Below are 26,318 nucleotides of genomic sequence, written 5' to 3'. Positions count from 1 at the left end.
GCACAGCATCATTACCTGTTGAGTGAAACAGAAGTCTGTGTGTGAATTCCCTCTCTCCTGCATAGAAGTGTTAATTTAAATTGATGGTAAAAGCTTCATTGCCTTTGCCATTTAAAGCAGATAGAGACCTTTTCAGTTTAACAATGTAATTAAGTTTGTTTACCACAATTTCTGTTCTGATAACACTGACATTTTCTGTCAAGTTCTTCAAACAATTTGTTCTCTTTACAAGAAAAAACACTTTTCAGCAAATGATTTGGGAAAATCACTATTTTAAAGGACTAATTTTTTTGTTGCCGTCCCTAAAGTTCAGTTTATCTCTAATACTGAACTTCACACATGATATTTTTGGGTACCAGTTACATTTATTTAAGGATTAAAATAGGTTTGAATTCTTCCATTTTAACATGTGCTGGTGTGTAGGGAAGTATGTGGTGAATATCTGTTCTCTTTTTTTCCTGCCATCTGATTGTTCTGGCCAAACTCAGCTTTTTATAAGGCAAATTCAGGAAGTGAAACTAAGGCAGTGCAGCAGAAAAATGCAAGTACCTACTCCATCTCCACAGATACCTCAGTAGAGGATTCCAAATAGTTGCCTAGATAGGTTGCTCAGTGGTGATCATGGAAAAATGCCTTTGCGGCACTGCCATTCAAAACTTTTATTTTCCTGTCTCAGAGGAAATTACATTCCTCTGACTATACAGAACTTTCCCTCCATATGGATTTTCTCAGCCCAGTCAGCAGCTAAACATCAAAGATTGTCAGTTACTGGTTTAAGCTTTTATATTTTGTAAATTAACTTGCATGCATCCATAAACCTGGAAAAGCAGATGTTCCAGGAAAATTTCTGCTTAATCGCTTTGTTGGAGAGAAATCTAGGTGAGGGAATATGGAGTGAAATTTGACTGGTTCAGAACACTCGAAGTGCTGCAAAACAAACACATTTAAAATTATTTGTACCTAAACCAGAGCTCTGTTAATCCATTTACCTATCTGATTTCAGTGTTCATCTCTCAGCTTTCCTGCATGTAATTTGTTTTCTTTCAGAGCACCATTGACAGAGAGATCTGCTTACAGTTTTTATATCTTTTCTTGGCCCGATTTGATATATAAAAGTAGCTCAGTTTTCTTTTAATGCTATGTTTAGACAACATTTCAGTAGTTCAAGAAAACAGAAAAGGCTTTTAAGGTAACTGTTAAAAATTGCATTTGCAGGCTCTGAAAGTGCTTCTCCAATCCAATCTGCTCTTGGATCCCGATCACAGACACCCTCTCCTGCCACTCTTCATGCAGATCATATTGAGCAGAAGGATCTGCAGCTGGATGAGAAGCTCCACCACTCTGTTTTACAGACGCCAGATGACCTAGGCAATATCTGGAATAGAAAATATAAACCTGTTCTTTCTTTCTTTCAAATGCAATATAGTGAAGTAGCTAGTATCACATTAGTTGTAAACAATCCTGTACAAGGGTATTTCATCTGCACTTTTAAAAATATTTAATTGCAGTGATTTCCTTTAAAAGCAAACAAAAACCTTTTGCATTTTATCTTGCATTTCACTGGAATCATTAGCAGTGGATTAACAGTCCACACATTTATAATTGTTCTTTTTGATGCTTAGAGTCATGGCAGCTTAATCTAGTATGTGGCCCTGCCATGGACTCTTTTATCATTGATGTACAAATAGTACGACATAATTTTAAAGTAATGTTATAATTTCTGCTTGGAAGTTTGGTTCTTTTCCCTTTCATATTTAAACAAATTTGTGATTACTTCAACTATCTTAGCTATTGAATTCTAGGATACGTTCACTTTGTAAATAACGAAGTTCCCATTTCTCCCATATTTGGTCTCATGGAAACAGGCGAGTGTATGATGTATATTTCAGGCCCTTTTCCTTTAGCCTACTGATGGACAGAAGTATCATCATTCTGCTTTGTACTTTGAAATCTACAGCTTAGAAACCATTAGTGTCTCTACCACAGTGGTCCAGATCTTCAAAAGAAGAGGCTATGTGATGAGGCTGAGTTCAGATTTAATTTTGATTTTGTATGCCCGGGGGAGCTGTGAGATTTTTCAGAAGATCTCAGCAAATTCTGCCTCTGAGGTGTTCTGAAAATCCATCTGAGAAGGGTGGAAAGGAGATTCTGGATGCCTGCTGTTTTAAAACTGGCTCATTAGCTAGTTTAGTGTGACTGTTTAGCTAGCTAAGTGTGAGCTGAATAGACTTTAGCCATCGTAATGTATCAAAGTTTTCTTTGTATGGACAAGCTAGATTAATCATCTTCCACCTAAAAAAGAATGTTCATTCATATAGCACTGATGTGTAGAGAGCTAGGTGAGAGTTAGACTGAGGTGCTACCTTACTGAAAGTTGCCTTTCCACTGATACAAATTTACTTCTTAAAGAACAGTAACCAGAGACAAGTTTACTCTCACCTTTCTCTTCCATTGCAATAAAACAAAATGGTCTTTCTGTTTTACTGGGCAAAATGTAAAGCTGAAATGTAGTTTTACTTGGAAGCAGGCAAGTAGAGTTCTGGAGATTCATTGGCTCCAAAGAATGTAAGACAGCACTTACAAAAGGAGTGGCATTACCAGGTCCATCAGATCCATATCAGGGCTTCAGTAGTGACCTTAAATGTCGTTTTTGGAAAGAATATATGAAACAGGAAAATTCTTCCTCTGCAGAGTTTGATAATAGACATATAGTGAAACATATCCAGCATTGAGGTGGCTGAATGGGTAAAAAAAATCTTACTATGAAAGCCTGATCTTTTTTTCCTTTTGGTTTTAAGAAAACTATGTATCTAATAGTTACATCAGAAATTTTCTTTTTCTGGAGAGGTAGCTCTCACTATACTTTTTTTCTTCCATTACAGAAACTAGTGAATTCCCCTCAGAATGTTGCAGTGTAATGGCTGGGGGAACGCTTACAGGATGGCATGCAGATGTTGCTACTGTGATGTGGAGGCGAATGCTAGGAATTTTGGGAGATGTCAACAGCATCATGGATCCAGAGATTCATGCCCAGGTTTTTGATTACCTGTGTGAACTGTGGCAGAATCTGGCCAAGGTAAAAGAACTGAACCTCTTCTCTAACCTGACCTGACAGGGCAGGATTTTCAGAAGGAGAAAAACACTACTTCGTGTATTTCCCTTAAATATTTATCTTTTTGTTTTGTTTTTAATAATTGCAGATAAGAGACAATCTTGGTATTTCAACAGATAACCTAACTTCACCATCTCCACCAGTTTTAATTCCACCGCTGAGAATTCTAACACCATGGCTGTTCAAGGTAAGTTTGAGCATTAAACAGGGGACAGAAATAAAAGTTCATGTAGATGTAGAAGAATGTTTAATTTTTTTTTTTTTGATTTATGAATAATAAATGTTGTTCTAAAACTGTAGGCAACAATGCTGACTGATAAATACAAACAAGGAAAGTTACATGCTTATAAACTCATTTGTAAGACAATGAAGCGAAGACAAGATGTTTCTCCAAACAGGGATTTTTTAACTCATTTCTACAATATAATGCACTGTGGACTTCTTCATGTTGATCAAGTAAGTTTAGTTATGAAATTCAGGTTAATATAAATATTATAACTAGAAACTGTTTTATCAAAAATAGTGGATTTTCAGCTGAGTCATTTCACTTTGTCTTTGAAAATAGTTACATGATTGATACTTTTTCTAATCTTTGATGAGTGGCCCTCATGTTCTTGGTTGAAATCAGAAATATTTTTTGGTAGTCCATTTCAGGCAAATATGGGGGCAGAAAAGGTACTCTTTCATTTTTTGCTGATTGTATATTACAGATTGAAGCATGCAAGAAAGAAGGAAGCAGATCTCTCTAAGGGCTACTGTACTTCTCACTTGCTCCCTGATGCAATAGTTTAGCTAGGGGGAGAGTAAGTTGTGCTTGCTACATTGGAGTAATTTATTTCTGCAGCAAGTATAGGAACCAGCAGACTGAGACTTATGGAATGTATCTAATCAGTGGGAGTAGATCTTTTTCATAGGTTTTAATATGAACAAGTCTGAAAATATTGTATGGCTTAAACACTCTTTAAAGTCTTGGCCTCAGAAGTGCGAAGAAGTTGGTTTTGTGACCTTTTTTGAGGAGCAGTTAGAGGCATAGGGAGATCAAAGGTTCAAACAACCCTGCTTTCATTAACTGAGCAAAATACAACTAGGCCAAAATTATTCCACAGATGGCTATGGTTAGGACAGATCTCCAGTTTGTGTCCTCTAACAACCAGTTTACCCTGCTTTTCTTGCTGGATTGCAAATCTTCCTAGAACATATTGCCATTTAGTTGGATATCACTACTATTGGATAATTATTCAAAGGAGGAAAAGGTTGTGGGTTTTTTGCCTATCTGTGAAGCTGGGATTTTTTTAAATAATTAAAACATTTTATATATTTTCCAATACTTTTGAAGAAATTGCATCATGTGCATTAATTTTCAAAACTGTCTCACTAAGTCTACAAGAACTTAATATGCTGTGTTGAACAACTATATACCGGAAATGTTATGAAACACTTACTATAATTCTTTCTTTATATTTTGGTTCCATATGTAAGGGGCTAATACCTTTTTTTAAAGTTATAGTCAGGTGATACTTGTTGGAGAGGATTAAGCATGTTTTTAAGAAGATATAATAGCTGGTTATCTCACTATATCTCTTCTGTATGTATTTAAATGAATGATTAATCAATTATAGCCCTCTTAAAAGCTAAAAGTAAGTGAATATCAGACGGACCTGGTACTGATCTCATACAATAGTGTCTAAGGTTAAATTGATCTATAAAGTATACCACAGGTTACTTATATTAATGTGAGTATACTTCAGGAATTTATCTTTTTATGCTACTCTTCACTGTGGTCTTAATTGCCACAATGAATTTGCTTTCTCGCGTTTTTACTTCCTACCTCCGGTAAATACCTGCTTTATTTTCATTCATTGATCATCTTGTTGATACTTTTCATTTTTTCCCTTTTTCTTCTGCAAGGATATTGTCAATACAATCATCAAGCACTGCTCTCCTCAGTTCTTTTCACTTGGCTTGCCGGGTGCCACCATGCTTATTATGGATTTCATTGTAGCAGCAGGAAGAGTGGCTGCTTCTTCTTTCCTCAATGTAAGTATTCATCAGTTAATTCTCATTTATGTGCAAGTGGAAAGGATGTGTTACCCAGGCAACTTCAGTCTTTTATAGCAACACTGATAGGATTACCTAGGTGGTGTTGGCCTTGCATGACTATACTCTCTCAAAGCTCCCCAATACTCCTCTCCAACTGTGTGAGAGTTTTGACTGTTTCTCACATCATTCCGCCTTTTAACCAACTGTGAAATCCAGCCTCCCTCAAGGTACTATTTGAAGCCTCTGTAAGTGTCTTACACTGTTACCTGTCATGTCCAGCAATGCCTCATGTTATGTCCAGTAGTTTTTTCACATCCTGTTCAATTGTCTGAACCTAAGACCCGAGCCTAGTCAGCAGCACAGTCATTCGTCTGCAGCCCTAACAATTCCTCTGCTTCCTTCTGACCATCGTGGAAAATGGGAATGTGGGGTATGTATGAATAGCAGTCTGTGGGGTTGTGGTCTCCGTTTGTTCAGCTCTACAGAATTTGCAGAAGAAGGGAAATAGCCGTGTAGAGTTTCAGCCATTGTTCTCTTTTGAGGCAGCTAGAAATGTCAGTTTCCTGACTGCAGTAAGAATATATATTTCTCCCCACCTTTTTTTCTTTTAGGCACCAAGAGTTGAAGCACAAGTTCTTTTAGGATCTCTAGTCTGTTTTCCCAATTTATATCACGAACTACCAGCTCTTCACCCAAACATTCCTGACATTGCTGTGTCTCAGTTTACAGATGTTAAGGTAGGAATTTTAAGATATTTGGATGGTATTCAGCTACCAAGTATATGTTTAATACAGTGTTGTTCCAGGAAATATTAACTAAAATTTAAAGTCTAAAATACATTGTAAGGCTCAAGATCCCATAAAATCTTGTCAAACTTTATACTACAACACATACTTTATAATTACTATTAACTTAATAATAAAGTGTTTTCATATGTTTGTGAAAGAAAATTATGTGTTATCTCACCTTTTCAAGCCTACTGTCATTATGGCTATTTGCAATCTTACAGATTTAATCAGCTGAGAGGCAGAAGATTGAGAGGTTCAAGATACATTATTTAATTTATTGGGAATTCACAACTTGTGAAATCTGCCCATGTTCTTAGTGGCTTTAGAAAACCTCTGTACATCAGTATGTTCTTTTAGACAAAAAGCAAAGATTAATGGAGACCTTACCCCCTCTGTCATAATACAGAGCTGGGTAGTGTGCCAGTATACTGAAACCAGGCAGAACTCAGTTCATGTGTTTAATTGCTCTGTGTGTCAGGTATGATTACTATGTCTAAGAAAGGCTCCCTGTAAGTTTCCAAACTGTTTCAGTTTAGAGAGATGATAGCTTGGAAGCGGCTTGGCACCTTATTCGCTTTTGGGGACTGACTCTGAATTCCTTCTTTCTCATTTTTATTGCATAATGGATGTTTACTTGAGCTTTACTGAGAGCAACCTACAGCTTTATGGACATTTCACTGCAGTTGAGTCAGAATTCTTCCTGACATCATTCTTAAGGCACTCTAGTCACTTGTTCTGCAACTACTTCCAAAGACTTTTAAAATCAATATAATTTTGGAGGGGAAAAATCTGCTTGTTTAAACATCATAGTAATAGATACTTTCTGTGATACCCTTCAGGGCTATTCACAGAAGCTAGCTTTAGGGAGGCTTTTTTTTTTTTTTTTTAAACCCTTGATATTTTATGGAAGTGTATTTGCAAGAACTGGAAAAATGGTTAATCAGCAGAAATTAGGACAGTTATCTGTGGGATATTCTTGGGGTAGCACAATAACGTGCATCTGGGCCAGACTGGAAGCTTGGAGTAGTGGTAAGCGAACAATCCATCTAACCACAAACCTAGAGACTCAGCTAAGCAACATACCTGTGTGTGCTATAATAAAATTCTAATTTTCTGACGCTTCATGTTGTGGAGTTACTGGTAAATCAGTGAATATTTTCCTCTTTATCTTAGGAACTCATAATTAAAACTGTGTTAAGTTCAGCAAGAGAGGAGCCATCTGGTCCTGCACGGTAGGTCATACAAAAAGAGCTTCTAAATTAATAGATTCTTTTCTCTATTATACTGTTTGAGTTGAATATACTGAATTTTGAATTTTTTATTAGACCACGTGATTTAATTTGAAAACCAGAAATAATTCAAGGTACGGGAGTCTCTATGGTATGGAAAAGTAGCAGAAGGTGTTGAGCATTAAACTGGGAGTGATTGCTCTGACGCTTAAACCTAAGCATCTTCATCAAATAGAGAACTTCAAAGAAGATAGTTACCAGTTTTCTGTTTCTTAATTTGTTTAGGATTTTGTTCCTCCTTTCCCATCCCCATAGGCTTTCAGTTAGTCTGCTGTGTGTGGGATTGGAACAGGAATCTGTAATGCCTACCAAGGAAGGGCACACTTGTGTGCCTTGTCTGAGTGGAGTGTTTGTGTATGCTCAACCAATAAATTGTCACTTAACAAATCAAGATAATAGAACCACATGCCAGAAAGATCAGTGCATTCAACCTTCGAATGTTTCGCTGGAAAACAGCCCACTTACCTGTTCTTCACTTGAGTTGATAATCTCCATCAACATGGGAAGGAAGGAATGTACTGAGATAATTTTCATTTCATTTTTCATGTTCTCTCACAAAACTGAGTTCTAAAAAGCATAACACTCCCTACTTTGCTTTTGAAAGAGGTGATTTAAGTCCATTTGTTTCAGAACATTACTACTGATCCTGTGGCACTGAAGCACACAGCATTAATGTCTTTGGTTCTGGCAGTATGGCTGGGAAGAGGAAGGGAACATCCTGCATGTGCCCATATCCTGTCTGGCTGTGAGGGAGTGTATACAGGAGCAGAGGCACATGTGGATGCCCAGCCTTTTAGAGAGCTGAGAGCAGAGAGACCTCAAAATGCAAAGCTGGACCACTGTGTGTAATAACATTAAATTAAGATCTAAAAAGAGTAGTGTCTCTTTGGGTTGCCTGTGCCCTTCTCCGTCTTCTGGGAGAGAGATGGGTATATCTTCGTTGTGGGGATAACGATGTTCCCACAGCTCCTGAAGCTTGACTGCCTTACTCCTCAGTGGCAGTTTATCCGCTGTTCCCTTTGGGAATAACCTCTCTGATACCATCTGCTTCACAGCAGTACAGAGCTCACCTGGGTTACTATCAGAGGTCGTATTTGTGATCTGCATTACGATCTTGCCATGGCAGCTCAGCCACTGATAGAAGCTTAATTGTCTTTGCAGTTTCCTAGGAGAGAACTTAGATTTCTCAGAACTTAGGAACGTAGCTTTGTATATCTCTAGCAGGTCTCAGTGCAGTTATTGTTATACAAGCTATAAATCTCTATTCCTTATCTCTCCCACAGAAGGTCGATGTTTTGCATTTCATTACATACTTGACCCAGCTGAGCTTCAGGGAAGTCAGTTATCTGAAATAAGGTCTACTCTCAGATCTCCATCTATAAAGATTAATAACTGTATTAATCAATTCCTCTTCTGCTCCTGACAGTCTGAAGAAGTGATAGGTTGATGAACTCAGTGTTCATCTCCTCTGCTTGTCCTCTGAAGGATGTGATTCTTTAATAACAACATTGTAGCCACGTACCTATATGGTTTTTCAGAGACTACTCTGAATAATGATAGCAGGACTGGTGTTCTTGGTAGAAACCTCACAGACTCCTGGATATTTTGCACATCAGTGTGTCATCAGATGTGAAATGGATCTCAGTAGCATGAAGAAAGCCTTAAATAGTAACACAAACTTAGAGCTGTCTACTCTTCTGTATACTAAAGGTTTATTTTCTGAGTCAGCTTACACAAACTGTCTACATTTATTGTTAAATCTGTTCTATATTCATATTTTCTTTTGTTCAAAAAGGATGGAAACACATGCTGTGGAAACAGCAGAAGTGTAGATTGGGAAGGGAGCAGGAGTACTTCTGTAAGCTTTCCCTCCGCCGAGTCTGGAGTGTGTTTAAAATATTCTCCTGGGAGTAGCTTGCCTAAACAGTCCTGAAAATTTTCTCAAAGAAGAAAGTTACAAAAATGTTAGATAAACTGTTCCAATACCTACCTAATTTTTACACTCAAGTTGTTTTTATGACCAGTATATAAGAGAAACCTTTTTTACAGGAAATTAAACTCTTCAGTGACTTACTGCATGTCAGAAGATTTCTTATAATTTCCTTCCTTAATTGTGATCTAGACTTAGTACACGCTTCAACTTTTCCCCCATATGTAATATTCCCCAAAGCTGTTTATTACTTTTGTCCCTTTTTTATAGACTCCCTCAAGCTTGTCTTTATTCTTAAATTGTATTAATCAAAATGGACTGGGGGCAGTCTTGCAACTGAGACTTCAGTGACAGTGTACAAATCAGAGTGGTTTGACATCTTATTTACACTGTCACGTAGAATTAATTCCAAGGTGTATTTTTGCTGCCTGTTAGCAATTTCATGATTCTGCGTAGCCTTAAAATCTTTTTTGTACAATGCAGGCTTCATAGCTACTTCTGTTTCTATTCTAGCATATGATTTTTCCTTCTCAGATGTAATGCTTTGCAGTTCCCACAACCAGCTTTCATCTTGTCAGTTTTGGACTGCTCTCCAATTTTAGCCTGAGGACTTTGAATTCCAAAGTTGTTTCCAAAATATTTGCAGCCTGTGTTCTTGAAGATAATTACTAATGATTCCGAGGTTGCTTAAGCTAGCTCCTTAACATTTCTGAACAAATTTCATCCATCTCTGCTGATTTGAAAACATCTAAACTTTCTTTACCTTTACACTCCTTTTCCATTTCCTGATTTGAAATGAAGCAACAACGAAAGTTGAAGTATTTAATCACAATCTTTATACTATCTCTAACATTCATTTACCCCTCCTCTATTCATCTTTGTTTATTGTCAATCTAAAAAAAATGTACATATCTATGAATGAATAACATTCCTCTCTCCTTTCTCTGTGCCCCAGAAGCTCTAAACAAATACAAGCAAAATCTCACATTGTGGAGGAGGAACCTCCTACCCCAATTTTTACCTTGTCATAAGAAAATATATATGAAATTCCCATACATTGATTTCAGGTAGTATTTTTAATCCAAAAAGCACATAGAGATGGAGGAGTTCTTGGTGTCTTTCAGATTTTTCAGTTGCTCAGAAGGGTGCTTCCTTTGTCCTTTTCTGTGCCTTCACCAGGGTACTTGGGATTTCTTTCTCATTTTTAAATAAGTTACAGCATTATAATGGTTTTTATGTAGTTGTTTTTGAAATAATAAAAACATATTTATTAGATTTTAGCAAGACATATCATGAATCATAAAAATTGCATTCTTTCAACAACTTGTCCTCCAACATTGTTTTGCAGATGTGTTGCTCTTTGCAGCCTTGGTATTTGGATCTGTGAGGAGCTAGTTCATGAATCACATCATCCTCAGATCAAGGAAGCATTGAATGTGATTTGTGTTTCTTTAAAGGTGAGAGTCTAATGCTTTTACAATGTATATTGCCTTTATGTGTAAAGATACTTTGCGTTTTCAAAGTCATTATGACATTTTAGCATCCTTACTTCACAGACTCATTTTCAGTCTCTACAAAAAGGTTTAATTCAGTTTAGCTGGTGAATCTCTGAACTCTTTCAAAAGAAGTCTTCATCCTTATTTAAGTTTGGAGAAAATGGTGTGCCAGGAAATAAGATAATGGACACCTATATTCATCTACATATCATTAGCCACTTCACTCTACCCTTTGGAGCATAGTAGTTTATCCATCATCCCAGCTTTCATAAATAATCTTTGCAGTTCAGGCAAAACCACTACTGGCTTTGTCTGACTTTGTCCAGCTATACCCCTTCCCACATCCTGGACCCAAGCTTCCAGCAGGGTCTTCTGCATCTGTTTGTGACTAGATCTAGGAGCCTGTGGTGGATTAACCTTGGGTAAGAGCCAAACTCCCACCCAGCTGCTCACTCGCTCCCCCTCCCTCAACAGGGCAGGGGGAGAAAACAAGATGAAAAAATGTTGTGGGTGAAGATGATGACAGGGAGGTTGCTTTCCAGCTACCATCATGGACAAAACAGTTTTGACTTGGGGAAATTAATTTAATTTATTGCTAGTTAAAGAAATTTGGGCAGTGAGAAACAAAGACAAGATTTAAAACACCACCTTTCCCTGCCCTCCCTCTTTCCCAGGCTCAACTTTACTTCTTCATTCCCAACTTATCTCCTTCCTCCTGCCCCCTCCCAAGTAGTGCAGGTGGGATGGGAAAGGGCAGTTACAGTCAGTCCGTAACAGTTCTTTGCCACTCCTTTCTCCCTGTTCCAGAGAGGGTCATTCCAATGGCCGTAGTCCTTCAGGATAAGCCTGCTCCAGCGTGGGCTGTTCGTGGACTGCATTTCCCTCAGGAAATATCCAATGCTGCAGTGTGGATATCTCTGCTCCAGCACCTGGTGCACCTCCTCCCCCTCCTCCTTCTCTGACCTTCATGTTCTGCTGTTTCTTGGGGTTTTTTTTGTTTGGTGGTTTGTTGTTTGTTCCCCCCCCCCCCCCCCCCCCACCTGTGTGGCACTTTTGGCCTTTCTTAAATATGTTTTCACAAAGGCTCTACACACTTGGCAGATGGGCTCAGCTGTGTCCTGTGGTGGGTCTGTTGCAGAGCTGGCTGGAACCTCCTGTGTCTGGCATGGGGCAGCCCCATGTCTCTTCTCACAGAGACCCCCCCGTAGTCTCACCATTACCAAAACCTTGCCATGTAGACCCAGTACAGATCCATACAAAGACTCTGGAGTACAGAAGTGTTGGAGTCTCTCCTTCTTTAGCATTTGTGTCTCCTGTCTAGGACAGCCATGGATGCTGAGGGAAGTCACATTCCTCACTAATTGGCATCCTGGGTTCCCCAGCTCTGATTAATTGTACTCTTAAAGCCTCCAAGGTACTTTATCCTGACACATTGCAAAAGAGAAAGGCCAGGGTAGAGAGGAAACTGGAAGGGATCCCAGTTTTGGGAGCCATCTGCCATCATATGCAAAAGGCCTGTCCCAAGCAAGTTGCTGCCTTGTGTTCTTTGGCTGCCAGACTGAACGGAGCATCCAGTGTAAGAGGGTGACAGGGAAGAAAGTGGGAAGGTGACAAATGCAAAGGCCAAGCAGAAGTTTCCCAAAGCTTCTCATGCTTCTTGCTCACCTGCCCTCTTATTGCCCCCACCAGCCAAATCCCATTATTCTCATATCCTCACTGTATTTTGTGCCTGTTCACTTCTTAGTTTGAGAGCCATCTCATTATGCAATGTTTCCTCTCAGCCCTGGCCAGATATTTAGACAGAGATGTAGAGTACTTAAGCTGCATGCGAGGAAGCACTGGAGGATGTTTGATTTCCTCTGGCAAAGTGCTTTTCTGTGGTCATTCCAGGTCATGTCATTCAGGCCAGTACCTGTTAGAAAAAAACTGAATCCAAAGACAGGTCCAGAGTTGGCATCAAAGTTTATGTGAATAAACTACCTATTGAAAAGGAATAATGAGAACTCTGATTTTTGTGAGAAGTAGAGAGCACCTGTTTTTATGGCTATTGTTAAAATGTATTTCCCATTTTTTATGAAGCATGCTGCAACACTGGGTAATTTTACAGTTTTTCCAGAAGGATTTAAATTTTCATTTTTAATGAGTGTGGTGGGTTGGCCCCTCAACCCACCAAGCAGAGCAGCCAAACTTTCATCCAGCTGCTTGCTTACTTGCCCACCCCCACCAGGAGAAAGGAGAACAGCAGTGGGTCCCTGGCCCCCTTCCATGGAAGCCACCCCAATACCAAAATACCAAAAGCCCACCAATACCAAAACCTTCCCACCTACACCCAGTACAATGGTTCTGAAACTGATTTGTAAGATAGAACTTTGGAGTTCCTGATAGTCACCATGCAGTTCTCTATAAACACCTTCACATTGAGTTGTTGAAATCTGGGATGATTTACTGTTTTGGTATTTGCTGTTCTGATTGAATCTGTTAAACATAGCTAGTGTGCACAGTGATTCTCACCAGTGAGCAAAGGCAGCTTGCTCAGATATAGCTAGATCACTGTGGTGCAACACCCGTAAAATGCTTCTGAACAGAAGAGATTTTCTGACATTTGTCTGCCTTTCCTTTTAGTGAATGAGTTTTCACTATTCTGAAACTAATCTCGCTGAATTTCAGCCCTTGTCACAAGATTTTGTATTGCTGGTAGTACATCAACAGTCTATTCCTTTCATCATCTCTGTTAAAAAGCTGCACTTTTTGGGCTTTTTTTTCCCTTGATGAGTGATTTAATTTTCCTATTTTTTGCAAACCTTTTTCATATTTGTTCGCATTTTATGGAGTAATTAGAATATTATTAAAAACATTTTATTTTCTATCATTTTGCACACTTGCATGATTGTGAACAATATCTTAGACTTTTTAAATATGTCCCAGTTTATTTTCAGAACCTTTCTACATGCTCGTTGCTTACATCAAAATTCAATGAATAGTCTAGTCTTTATATACGTGTTGATAAAAATCGGGGCATACACTTGTTGTTGTACATGGCTTTTGTCAGATGTTGTGAACTAACTCTTCTTTTCAGCAATGGGAATCTGAAAAGTATCTTAGCAAATCGTCTGATCACATCCTCTGAAGCAGGATTTGAATCTACGTCTAAAATGAGTAGCTGCAGGGCTTTTAGTATTAGACTCTAAATTGCAATTTCCTGTTTTGCAAAATCACATTCATCCTCTGCAGCTTCACTAATACTCTCTTCCAGGGTTTTCACCTTGCTTTTTAATATCCCTTAACTAGTGCATTTTTATCAAGTTCCTGTGCAAGTTAGGCAAATGATGCTGGTTTTATCTTACTCTGCAATTTATCAGAGTTTGAACTATTTTTACTCCTGTGATTTCTTATTTTTCTTTGACATATTTATTAAACCAATTATTTGTATCTCGTTTATATTAAACATAAATTACTTTTTGAATGAGAAGACAAAGATATTTAAATTTCTACTTTGCTTTGCTTTGTGTTGGCAAAAGCATCCCCAGCATGTTGGTTTTTCTCCTGTTCTGACCAGTGGTATACGTTAACAGTAGAGTTTAACCATGAAATGAAAAGTTCATAAATATATCATGGGAGAAACAAATTAGCTCCTATTTGTTACCTAAGCAATCTCGTGGCTTCCAAATAGTCAGAGATTTGAACTTCCAGAACGATGATTTTCTTATTTTCAGGAGAAATGAATGGATAGGGAGCTATAGTCCTAGTCCAACCTACTCATAAGTACAATTGATCAAATAACATTGAATAGAAATGTTAGCGACGGTTATGTGCTTATTTCTGAAATACAGAAGCATTTTCAGAACTGCAGTCCAGCAGCTTACTCTGAATATACTAGCACTTCTCCCAGCAGTGTGGCAATACTGCCGTATCTGTGCTAACCTCTGCTGAAGTCTGAGCCCAGAGGATCCTAATCAGCCTTCCAGACCCGTGCATCTCATCTTTATATTACAGTCCTCTCAGAAATGCTGCAGATACATCACAAAATTGTGTTGTACAGGCTTAGTTGAATGAGTGCCAAAAATAGGTTATTTGCAGGTATGGACAAGGTTAAAATACTAGCGTAGTGTCCAGAAAGCAATGGATCCTTGCAAACACAAAAAGACAAAAGTGCCAGTTCATTGAAAGCTTTTTCTCACCCCGCTGAGGAACTTATAAAAAATCATGCCCACAATTACACTGCTATATATAAAATCGTATCAAAGTAGTGAGTTCTTATGCTTTATAACATACGGTATTTTCCTGAGATAGACAACAGATGGTGAAATGTTTGTAGCATTGCACAGCTGTCTCTGTGCCACCTCTGAAGGCTCTTGGAAAAGAAGTCAGAACAAAGCAGCTGACTTGAAAAGGGTGAATTGTTTTGCTATCCAGCATAAACTCAGTGCTGCTGCTTGAGTTTAGGAGAATGTCCTTCCAGGACACACAGCTATAATTGTCTGTTCTAAAGTGTCTCTGCATTCTTTTAAAATGTGATTTACTGACCATGCTGGGACAGATTTCTGAAGTAGATGAAGGGTTTGATCTATTTGCGCCAGTCCCTGTATTCTTGATCAAAACTTCCTACCTGATGCCTTTCCCATGAAAAAGAAAATTTGAATGCACAAGATTTGAATTTTATTCATATTCATGACTTTATACCCTTCAGCCTTTTGTTCCCTCTATTAAAATAAAAAAAAAAAAACCAAACTCTCTTCAACCAAAGAACAGAAAGAGGTTAACTAATTTACATAAACTACCACTAGAAATCATTCACTCATCTTCATTTTAGAGCCTGGTGATCCTCTTTTTAAAAAAATATCAAAAAATAGAAAGAAGAAAATGCTTCCTGTTTTTAAGTTGTGAATGGCTGATTATTCAAAGACTCTGAAAAGTCTCCAGCCCTTTTTCTCGGGTAATTTTTTCTCAAATTCAGTGATCTGAATGCTCCATATTAAGCTGTGCTGGATTGTCCACTGTGTTTGTCCTCTCCAGTGACTTTGGGATTTTCCTGCAAGCTTGTAAAGATGTTTCCAGCAATCTGGATTTGATCTCAAGTTCCATAATCAAATTTTTATGCTTTCAATTTTATTTAATTGGTTTTTTTGGTTGTCACTCGAGCTTGAACATTAGAATCTGTACCCTGCTTACTGCGCTGTTGCAATGTACATTCACAGAATGGAGAGAGGCTGTCTCATGAAGGATAAAATATAACGGGTTTCCTGACATAAGCTCCGGGAAGAGTTGCAGATGGAAGATGTCTGCCATGTTTTAGTTAAAAGCAAATAGTAATGTGCAACTGTGTCCACTGAGAAACAGGGAAAGTCAGAACAAGAATTTACTACCCTGTGTACTATGGTTTCCAAGTCTGTGGGTGACTTATAAGAGTCATTTGTAGTCTTTTTTTATACTTACACAGATACCACAAATAAAAAATGTTAATTAAAGCTTTGTACTCCATACTTTCGCTTATGCTTGTATTTTTAACGTTCTTTTCAAGACCTTAAATGTAAAAAATGATAGCTCTGCTTTGATAAGAAGCTGGGTCAGGGCTGAGTTTTCTTCCAGTGTATTTCCCACCTTTAAATTTTTGCCATTCAAAAATTATATTCTAAAATCCTTAATTTTTCTGTTCAGACTTTGTTGCCCAGGCATTGCAGCTTTCTTAAAGCTCTTTTTTTCGGTTGGTGGGGTTTTTTGTTTGTTTTTTTGTTTGTCAGGTTTGTGAGATACACCCTTCCCTGAAAGCTAATAGAACTGGGCTAATGAAGAAAACAATCTAAGAGGCCAAGAAATTAAATCTCAGTATTTTTGCAAAGTAATTACCCTTTTCAGAGTTCAGAGGTAGACACTTACCTACCTTGTGACACACACCTGTGACAGCTTCACTGCTAAGTAAAGTGAGATTAAAACATGTAAATGACTTTTTTGTTCTTTTAATAATGCAGGAATTCTGATGTCACTCATCTTCATTAGACAAATAGAATAGGATTTTTTCATTATTTAAAGCATGAATTACCCAATTGTTTTCAGAGTGATTTGAGAATCATCAGTGTTATGGTTTGGAACACTTGCTTTCGGTAAAGACAGAGTATTTCCTTGAATAAGAATGTATTTGAAATCCTTTTCTTGGGGCTGTTGCATTGTTATTTTTTCTTCTGTGTAGTTTGTGCTGTCTTCTAAAGTCTGAAGTTTTGCTGTGCTAACAACCGTCTTGCTCAGATTTGTCTTCAGCTCAGATTTGTAGGGTTTTCATATCCTAGATGAATAAAATTCACTTGTAAAATTCACTTTGTGCTTGTTTGGTGCACAGCTTAATGTTTTGAGCCAAGTGCAATGAAGAAGCCTCAGTCACGTGTCCTGTGCACTAACAATGATCCCTGAGGTCCTTTCCACCTGTGATTCTGTGATCTCTGTCACTTCATGTCTTTGTTTTCCTACTTAGGAGTGTAGCGCAGCATGTGCATTCGCTCCCAAAGCTGGGGAGTAATTGTACAAATGCATTCGCTTTTGCCTTGAGCAATGCCTTAACTTAAACATTTTAGTAACCGTTGAGGGCAGGCTCCAGTGCAGCGATGTTTTCCTGCCTTTAAAAAATAACAGAGAAAAGAGGAATTAAGCACAGAAGCCGAGGTGAATTAATTTCCATTTAGACAAGTGCTGTACACAGCAGTCACTAGCGAATACAGAGCAGCTAGTCTCACTATTAGTACTCTATCATGCATTTTGGATATACTGCTGTTCACTGCCTTGGTTCTTAGAATTGGATCCTTGGCTTTTTGCAGTGATGTGTTAAAATTAATGATCATTAATGTAACAAGAAATGAATTTATTCTTTCTGGCTACATGATACTGTACTAATGAGTCTGAAGTTAATTAGGAGACTCCTTTCCCCTTTCCCTCATTGCATACCACTCCCTGATTGTCTGTCCCAAACCTTTGATGTTAGCTATGAACGTCTGGTTATGACTATAAAATAATTCCTTTTAAATTTTGTAAAATTTAATTCTGTTCCTTGGGTAAATAGGTACATAAGGAACTATGTGTATAAAACAGTCACCAAAATTCCTGATGTCCTCTTATATGAAATGTAGTCGTCATTACTGGCTTGTGTTCTCTTTTCCAGTTTCCAAATAAAACAGTAGCCCAAGTTGCCTGCAGTATGCTGAACATGCTGATACATTATGTACACAGACTTCAAATGTATCAAGCTGATTCACCTTTAAGAATTATTCAAGTAAGTAATTTTTTAAAATTTGAAAACTTTAATTCTTTTAAATGTAACAGTAAAATGTATTTCACTGAAATTAAAATACCAGAATATTGACAAGTATGTTTCACAAAATGTTAAATTAGTAGAAACATAATCTTACAGAACATTAATTGTGTGGGTTCACATTGCAGTTACTTGCTGACTCCAATATTAATATGTAAAATGGCTGTATCATGCTTATTTTTTCTCAGATACAACTATGTCATTATTTACATGAGAATATTATCTATAAAGTGCAATTTTTAAAATATTAATTATCTTCAAATGTTTAAGTTTAGTGAGAAAGCAATTACTTAACATACAGATCTGCAATTGTATTTTGCATATCCGTATGCAAAACATTTTGCATTAAAGTGTTTCAGTATAAGGCAAAAACAATTACTTTCAATACCCTTTAAATAACAAGGAGGTAGATCAGGGCCTCTGTGAGTCTGAACCACAGAGAAAAGTAAGAGGTCTCTGAGGGAACCAGAAAGAGAATTGCGTGGAAGCTTCTCAAGAGGTATAGCAAGCATTTCTCTGCTCCTCTGCAGTCATATTGTTGATTAAGTACAGGCAGGGTGTTTACAAATTCTAGTAGTTCTAAGAAAGAATGGAGCTCAAATAACCCTGTACACAAACCTGCATCAGGCTCCTTCCTGCACCCTACAAGTATGTTGAATCAAGTTCTCTTCCGCCTGAATATTTGGAGTAGCTGTGTGATTTCACTGTCCGTAATGCACCTACATCAGTCAAGCAAAGCATATTCCTTCAGAGGAGTGTTGTGAAGACATGTCTCCAGGTCTGGAGCCCTCAACACAGAAAGGACATGGACCTGTTGGAGCGGGTCAGCTGAGGGCCACAAAAATGATCCGAGGGCTGGAGCACCTCTCCTACGAGGACAGGCTGTGAGAGAGTTGGGGTTGTTCAGCCTGGAGAAGAGAAGGCTGCGGGGAGATCTTAACAGCAGCCTTTTAGTACTTGAAGGGAAGCCATAGGAAAGATGGGGGCAATCTCTTTAGCAAGGTCTGTTGTGACAGGACAAGGGGTAACAGTTTTAAACTAAAGGAGGGTAGATCCAGACTGGATATAAGGAAAAGGTTTTTTTACTATGAGGGTGGTGAAACACTGGCCCACATTTCCCAAGAGGCTGTATATGCCTCATCCCTAGAAACATTGAAGGCCAGGTTGGACGGGGCTCTGAGCAACCTGATCTAGTTGAAGATGTCCCTGCTCATTGCCGGGGGGTTGGACTAGATGACTTCTAAAGGTCCCTTCCAACCTAAACCATTCTATGAATCTATAAAATTAAATTAAAAGGATTTTATTAAAAAACAAAAAGTGGCAAAGAATACTGTAATTTATCTCAAAATTAACTTCAGTAGAATTTAACCATGAATCTAGTATTGTGTCGCATTTACCTGCTTAAAAATATTTTTTGGATATTTAAATTGTATTTTTAAAGAAACAATGCTGTATTTTCCCCAGATTTTGATAGCAACTATTACCCATCTGCTACCCAGTACAGAAGCTTCCTCTTATGAACAGGACAAGAGGGTAAACACTTTTCATTCCTTTTTAATGCATTAATTTAATTGCAAAGGTGTGTGGCATAGCATTGTTACAAAATTTAAACTGTGCCTTAAAATAGGCATTCAGCTCTTTAAGTATAATACAGTATAGGCGTCTCAGAATTCCAGCAATATTGTTTATGCAAGTGAATTCCTGAAGTTTTTATAGAAAATACATCTTTAAAATTAATTGAGATTGACTGTTTTTAATAATTAGTCTTCTTTTTCCTTATCATCAGTGAACTTACAAGAAAAGTAATGTAGACTTCAAACTTGTCTTATAGTGAAAATGTATTCTCAACCTGTAAAGAAAACCTTTCAAAATATATATAAGATTATGATTTTTTGCACTTTCTATTTTAAGTACATTCTTGAGCAAGATAGCCTGTAACCTTCAGATGAATTTGATTATTGTCATCCTTCAAAACAATTGCTATCTTTTTTTTATTTTTAGTGGGCCTGAGTCCCCTAGCTAAGACAGGCTCCTTCTTCATCTGGTACTCACAGTAGTACTTTCTGCCTCCTGAAATCTCTCTCTCTTCCAAGTTACTTGGCTTTGCTCTAGGACTGCGGGACACATCAGTCGTTTAAACTTGGGCACTTGGGTGCAGTGTGTCGCTGGCAGCTCCATTGTTCTAGGCCACCCATTCCTGCAGGAGGTGGTGTTTGTGGCAGGCTCATTTTGGCCTCCAGAGCTCCATTTTGCCCCTCCTCTCTGCTTGTGAGGAGGCAGTGGCGGCTGTAGACTACAGCAGTATGCCAAGCTAGCCACCTTCTCACTTGAGATGCTTCCCATAAGTCAAGAAGCTCCCCATGAACTAACACTGATCATTGTACATCAAATATCATACCAAAAATTGTCTTACCTAGTTTGACAAACTTAGTCCTAATGGTTTTCTTAAAAATTGGTTTAATATAAAAATACTCAGAGCCCTTCATCATTAGATTTATGTTATGATGCCTCTGAGAGACAAACTTGTATTATGTGAAATGAGTATGATGATTATATGTCATTTATTACTAAGTTAAGTGGATTGTCTTTGAAAAGCTTTAACTTGGGAAATATTTCAGAGAATCTTGCAGCTCTTTATCTGAATTGTTTCCTCTTCCACAGCTAAGTTTTAGGAATTAAAAATAATTATTTGAAGCCAGTAAGTTATTAATAATTTGGTGTGTATGTGTGTCTTAATCTAATTCTGTTCTACAGTCTTTAAAAACATCCCCTAGAGGGAGTTGGTTCTTTTGCTGACTGAGTAGCCTACAATATAGAAAGCAGTTGGATTTCTTTCAGATGATACCTGGTGCTGTGTAGTGTTATTGACATGTTGTGAAGGAAATTCTGAGTTATTTATAAGGCACTAAATGTTGCTGAAACAGCTGAGTTTTGTGTAATCCTTGATTCACTTTACAGTAAGATTTATGTGCAGAATGGTGCCTCAGCCTTAATTTGTACCTATGTAATCTGTCATTCTAAAAAACAACACCCTACAAATCAATTTTGAAAAATAATGGACATCCTCTTAGGCACAGTATCTGCTTACAGACTTACCACGATGAGAAACTGTTGTATGGGTGGTCTTTGTTAAAATCTCAGTAGCCAAGTTTTTACTGAGGCTGTAGGTTTTGAAGATACAGTGGCTTTTAAACAAGTGTGACCTGCCATCACTGCAGAAGGCTGACTCTACTGAATTGAGAAAAGAATAAAGTAAAACAGAAAAGTAAAATACAGGGATAATTGTCAAGCAGCAGGTCCTGGTTTAATTGGTTTGTAATTGAAAGTGTTTGTTCCAGTTGGTGGTTTCTTTACTTCTGTGCTTATTGGATTGGATAATGGCCTTGCCATTAAAGACCTTGCTGCAGCCTCTTCACACTACAGGAGCAGAAAATGATAAGACTGAGAGATCCGTTCTTAATTGTATATATAAGGTACGTGTTTCTTTACTCACTAAATGAGAATTTCTATGTATGGAGGTAGTGTCAGTTTTCATGGAAATGAAGACACAACTTTTCTGTAAACTGACCTCCATTTGCTGCAGAAATGTGAAGTGCTGTCTTACTTCTTTTATGTTTTACTATAACTGCTTGATCTTTGGTATATTTGTAATTATTTATTTTGTCTTATGTTTTGTGATGTTTAAACAAGTTACTCTTTGTATGTCATACCGATAGCAGACATCTGTGTGGTAGAAGACCAGCTATACATTTAAGCGGATGAGGAAGTAGCTTTTTTATACCAAGCAATTTTATTTAGCAATAAGCAAAGTAAAAAGCACTAAATTATAATTGCTGTCCGTAGGGACACAGAACAAAGGTAGTTTGGTGGTTTTTTTTTTTTGGTGGTTTTTTTTTTTTTTTTTTGCAAGGGAAGGAGATTAAAACCTCCAGCAGCTTAGAACTAGCGTATGTAGTTAAGGAAGATAGATGATCTAAAAATAAAGGTAGCTTAGTAATTTGTTTTAAGTTTTGTTTCTTGTTTCTTTATTGTTAAATTCCACTTCAGTGTAGACACTGTTTTAACAATTTTCTTTGCAGACCAGAGTTTGTTTCTGTAAACATTAAGCATCTGAAATTTCCCAAACATTTTGTCCTGCCTACCTGGTTCTAACAAATCAATTTTAAAATGTAAATAAAAATAAACTTTATTTCTTATAAAACTATCAAGTAGAAATTTCAGTAGTTAATGTAATGAAATTCTGTTTTTATTCTAGGTTCTGCATGGATGTGTCTATGGATCTCAGTGTTTTAGCAACCCTAAGTATTTTCCTCTAAGCCTTTCTGATTTGGCATGTGTGGATTATGATCCTTTTATGCATTTAGAAAGCTTGAAGGAACCAGAACCACTGCATTCTCCAGACTCTGAGAGGTCTTCTAAACTTCAGCCAGTCACTGAAGGTTTGCCAAATTGCCTAAATACATTTTCTTTCAAAAAGATTTTATCTTGGTTTCCAGTATTGAAGGGTTTGTCTAAAGCATAAGTTTTAAACGATACCTAGATATTAGGTAAGAACTGTTAGTATGGGATGAGCTAACATCATTTTTAGCAAGTACTGTTCGATTAACTGAAATAAGTATCTTCTGAGCAACGTGAAGATCAATTTGATGTGGATTCTTCTGTGCTCTGTGTATCAGCAAAAAGTGTTAAGTACTGCAACATGGATGAATGTTGCTTTTCACTTTACTGTCAGTAAATTAATTTTTTTCTTAATTTAGCTCCTTTTTCTAACCATCGTTTGGATTTTTTTCCTCTCTGAGCCTGCAATATTGAAAGCTCTCAACTTTTTTTAACTTATCGTAATTTGTTGACAGTCTGTTTACACTGTTCAAAACCACAGAGTTTATCTAAAAAGAGAGAAATTTTATCTCACCTGCTTACAACTTTGAGACCCGGGAATTAACATTTTCTTCCAAACTCAAAAATAAAAACAAAGAATCAAGAAACTAAGCTATAGAGAAGTAGCACGTATTATGCAGTGTATCTAGTAAACATCAAATGGCTACATTGGGAAGAAAATTGAAAAAGATGAGACTCATACTGATACCTGAAACTCTGTGTAGTGCTATTCTCCTCCATATTAAGTTGTTCCATTTAGGCTCCCTTAAAGGTATTAAGAACCAGATAAATGCAGAAGCTCTTTGTAGCAGCTGTGTGCTAACAGCAGGTGATTTTGTGGTCTGTAGTGACTACGTGCTGTTTTTTATGTAGAGAAAATGGCTAATCATTGTGCCCTTGTCTAAGGCATGCTTCATCATCCTCAAGTACTTTTTTGGCCAAAGAATTCTAAACATAGAGCTGTCCCCTAATAAGCTCAGTATTGGATTGAACAAGTCTGATTTGAGAACTATTGGCAGGAGGAGCTGTAATTATTAAATTTACTGAAGAATGAAGCAAGGTACTATAGTTGGCTTTTTGTCAAATGGCTGTGGTCTTATTAGTAAAAAGTAATCATCTGCTGGGTCAGAATGAAAGAGGCTTCGAAGGATTCATTCTGTCCTAATTACAGTCTCACCTATACATATTATGTAAAGCTAATATTTAAAGCATTTGCCAAAATTAACTTCCACTGCATGTTCTATTACAGTGTAGAGAATTGTAGTAGCTTTTTATGCCTGGCATCTTTTGTATTCTGTAATAATCTGTAATTATGGGTTAGCAGCAAATGCCATGTGGCTTGTTTAATCTGACAATCTGAAAAGACAACCCTGAATAGATTTCTCTTTAAATGAAGGTAGTTGCACAAAGCCTTAGCATCGATATCTTCATTTTGCATTTCCGTACGTGATCTGTTCTTTTATCATTTCTTGTTAAATTTCTAAATAAAAGTAATTTCAGATGTTCCTTTTATCTCTCCAGATGAATTAAGGAAGCCCCGTATGTTTTCAAAGTTTCAGGGCTCTGGAATTGTAAGTCAGATTGTGAAATTTAATTGGCAAGCTACAGCATTATAATGCAACCCCGGTCTTGCAACCTTGGCACTTCTAGTTCACGTTGCCGGGCAGAGAGTAAAATTGGCAGTGCTTAACCAATTACACAGCATCTGTTCTCCCTGGCATTGCTGGAGGAGTGAGAGGAGTAAAGTTAGTGGTTAACAACCAGTCTGGGACTCGATCGAGACAGAGGGTCAGTTAAGGCAAGCTAGCCTCAGAGCAGCATGCCAATGGGTCAATCTCTTCTTCTGTAGAGTAAAGTTACTATCATGATCTTTTTGAAGGAATGGAAATGGGCAGGACAGAAGTTGTAGGTAAATCCAGGAAGCTCTACAAAGACTGGGTGGGGATTGCTGCATTCCATCCTTAGGTCATAAGCAAAGCTGAAAGTACAGAGATGCCAGAATCCTTAAGGCAGGGTGCTTTTGATCAGTTTAATAGATGTGATTGACATACCCTGTTATGCGTCCTATTATTCAAAGTCAGATCCATTACAAGTTTTATGGACACTTAACACAGTAACGATGTGGTGTGAGAACATGAAGATAGGGGACTTTCAGTGACACAGCTGTGTAGTGGGGACAGGATCTATTGAGAGGCTGCAGCAAGCCCTGCAATGAATGGCAGGGCAAAGGTTTGATAAATGCTCTGGAAACAGGTCATGTGGGAAGAGAAGAGGACTGTTCCCCTCTCTGTTTCAGCAGCTTTCCAAGTGCTGTCTCTCATAAGGAATCTGTTAAACCTAGGATTATCTGTGAAATTTTTTTTGCTCTCCTTTCCATAGGTTTCAGGTAAAGTGGTAGATTGCAGTATACGCAAAGAATAATTTTGAAATTAAGTGTTAAGCATATTAAAGTGTTATATTTAAACCAGAACAAACTTTTAGCAGCTGACAATAAAGACATCAGTAGGAAGCTTTTCTTGCATCATCAGAACCTGCAGACATCAAGTCTGTGGTGCTTTCCATGTATCTAAGGTATCACAGGGCTCGTCTACACAGACTCATAGAGTGGTTTGGGATGGAAGGGACCTTTAGAGGTCATCTAGTCTAAGCCCCCTGCAGTCAGTAGGGACATTTTCAACTAGATCAGGTTCCTCAGAGCCCCGTCCAGCCTGACCTTGGTACGTGAAGGCTGGTGGAACTGTTCCTCTAGCTAGTGTCGACACAGCTTCCTCTAGCTACAGTACAGGCATACAAGTGCTGCCTGTACTAATTAACCGCACCTAACTAGCCTGGATTCAGTGTCACACTGACAGAGGTATGATTTCTCCAAGGATAGGATAGTATTATAGCCTTTCACTGTACAGTTTAGATTTGAAAAAGATAACTTGGACTGCATTGTGCCATGACCTGCTTACCTTCTTCTGATCTTTTATCTGTCATTACTGGACCTTGAACATATATGAGGGAGAATTAAAATGGAACCTCTCCTTCTAAGCTTTTTTCTTGTTTATATTAAATGATGCAAACATTTAGGAAAAGGTAAAATTGAATTTTTGTGTGACCCTTGTATTGACAGGAAAGCTGGTTGCATGAAAATAGGTGGCATTAAACAAAAAGTGCTATACGTCTTCTGATGTTAATAGATAGCAAAATCAGACTATTGAATAGAGTGTAGTCATAAGGAAATAATATTTTATGGGAATTTTTTGCAATTATAGGCAAAAACATTTTGAAACCTGTTCTTCGTAGATCACAAAACTGTTAGAGATAGTTGTGATTGGAAGGTAGTAGTTGCATTGCATAGATACAGTGATCCATCAATTATTGATTTCATGGCTTTTTCCCCCATCTGTCATATTTCTCCAAGCATAAACTCTTTAGCATAGATCAATCCTTTTCCTAATATATTTCAGTTTCTGAAGATTTCCACCATCTGATGTTTAGTCTTAGCTTTTATTTAAAAATTAGAAATCACTTTTCTTTTAAGTCTTTGCTGTCTGCCTTTTTAATGAAAGGGGACAAAATGTACAAATTTTAAAAAGCACTTTACACATGGTGCATCCAGATCAGCACAGTTTGTGTTTTCATGAGGGATGTTCTAGAGGTGGGTTTTCTGTGACTGCATCTCTCTATAGCTGAAGCTTAAAATTAGAAAGGAGTGAGACTTCCTTAAGCTAATGGAAAATGCAGGTAGCTAAGCTGAACTGAACTCTCTTAGGCTCCCTCTAAACATAATGGAGAAAGAGAAGAGTTTCCGGAGAGTGATTCATCCCATTTCTCCAATTTGGGCTCCTGAGATGAATCATTCTCTACAGGTGCATCATTCTTTAGATAGCTAAAAGGGTGAGGAGAGCTAAATTCCACCCTCAGTCATTACTTTTTCCTTCTACTACATAACTGTAGTTGTATAGAAGCTGTTCAGCCAAAGCTGAATTAAAGAGTTAACAACATAT

The 26,318-nt window shown here is 37.6% G+C and overlaps 1 protein-coding gene across 4 annotated transcripts in view; it reads left to right on the top strand.

The window, feature by feature from the left end:
• Positions 1-26,318, top strand: part of RALGAPA1 (Ral GTPase activating protein catalytic subunit alpha 1) — a 143,036-nt gene that overhangs the window by 66,836 nt on the left and 49,882 nt on the right. For 3 of the 4 annotated variants that reach the window (XM_064460275.1, XM_064460274.1, XM_064460272.1), the window contains 12 exons: positions 1,216-1,368; positions 2,883-3,076; positions 3,201-3,299; positions 3,413-3,568; positions 5,021-5,149; positions 5,764-5,889; positions 7,114-7,172; positions 10,508-10,616; positions 17,800-17,910; positions 19,414-19,482; positions 21,288-21,422; positions 22,205-22,388. In XM_064460275.1, the coding sequence (XP_064316345.1) occupies positions 1,216-1,368; positions 2,883-3,076; positions 3,201-3,299; positions 3,413-3,568; positions 5,021-5,149; positions 5,764-5,889; positions 7,114-7,172; positions 10,508-10,616; positions 17,800-17,910; positions 19,414-19,482; positions 21,288-21,422; positions 22,205-22,388 (1,524 nt within the window). The remainder of the gene's footprint in view (positions 1-1,215; positions 1,369-2,882; positions 3,077-3,200; positions 3,300-3,412; positions 3,569-5,020; positions 5,150-5,763; positions 5,890-7,113; positions 7,173-10,507; positions 10,617-17,799; positions 17,911-19,413; positions 19,483-21,287; positions 21,423-22,204; positions 22,389-26,318) is intronic. The other variant, XM_064460276.1, reaches the window with a different exon arrangement.

The sequence above is a fragment of the Phalacrocorax carbo genome, chromosome 9, assembly GCF_963921805.1.
Source record: "Phalacrocorax carbo chromosome 9, bPhaCar2.1, whole genome shotgun sequence".
Taxonomy (NCBI): Eukaryota; Metazoa; Chordata; class Aves; order Suliformes; family Phalacrocoracidae; genus Phalacrocorax; species Phalacrocorax carbo.
This window is presented reverse-complemented; position numbering and strand designations above follow the sequence as displayed.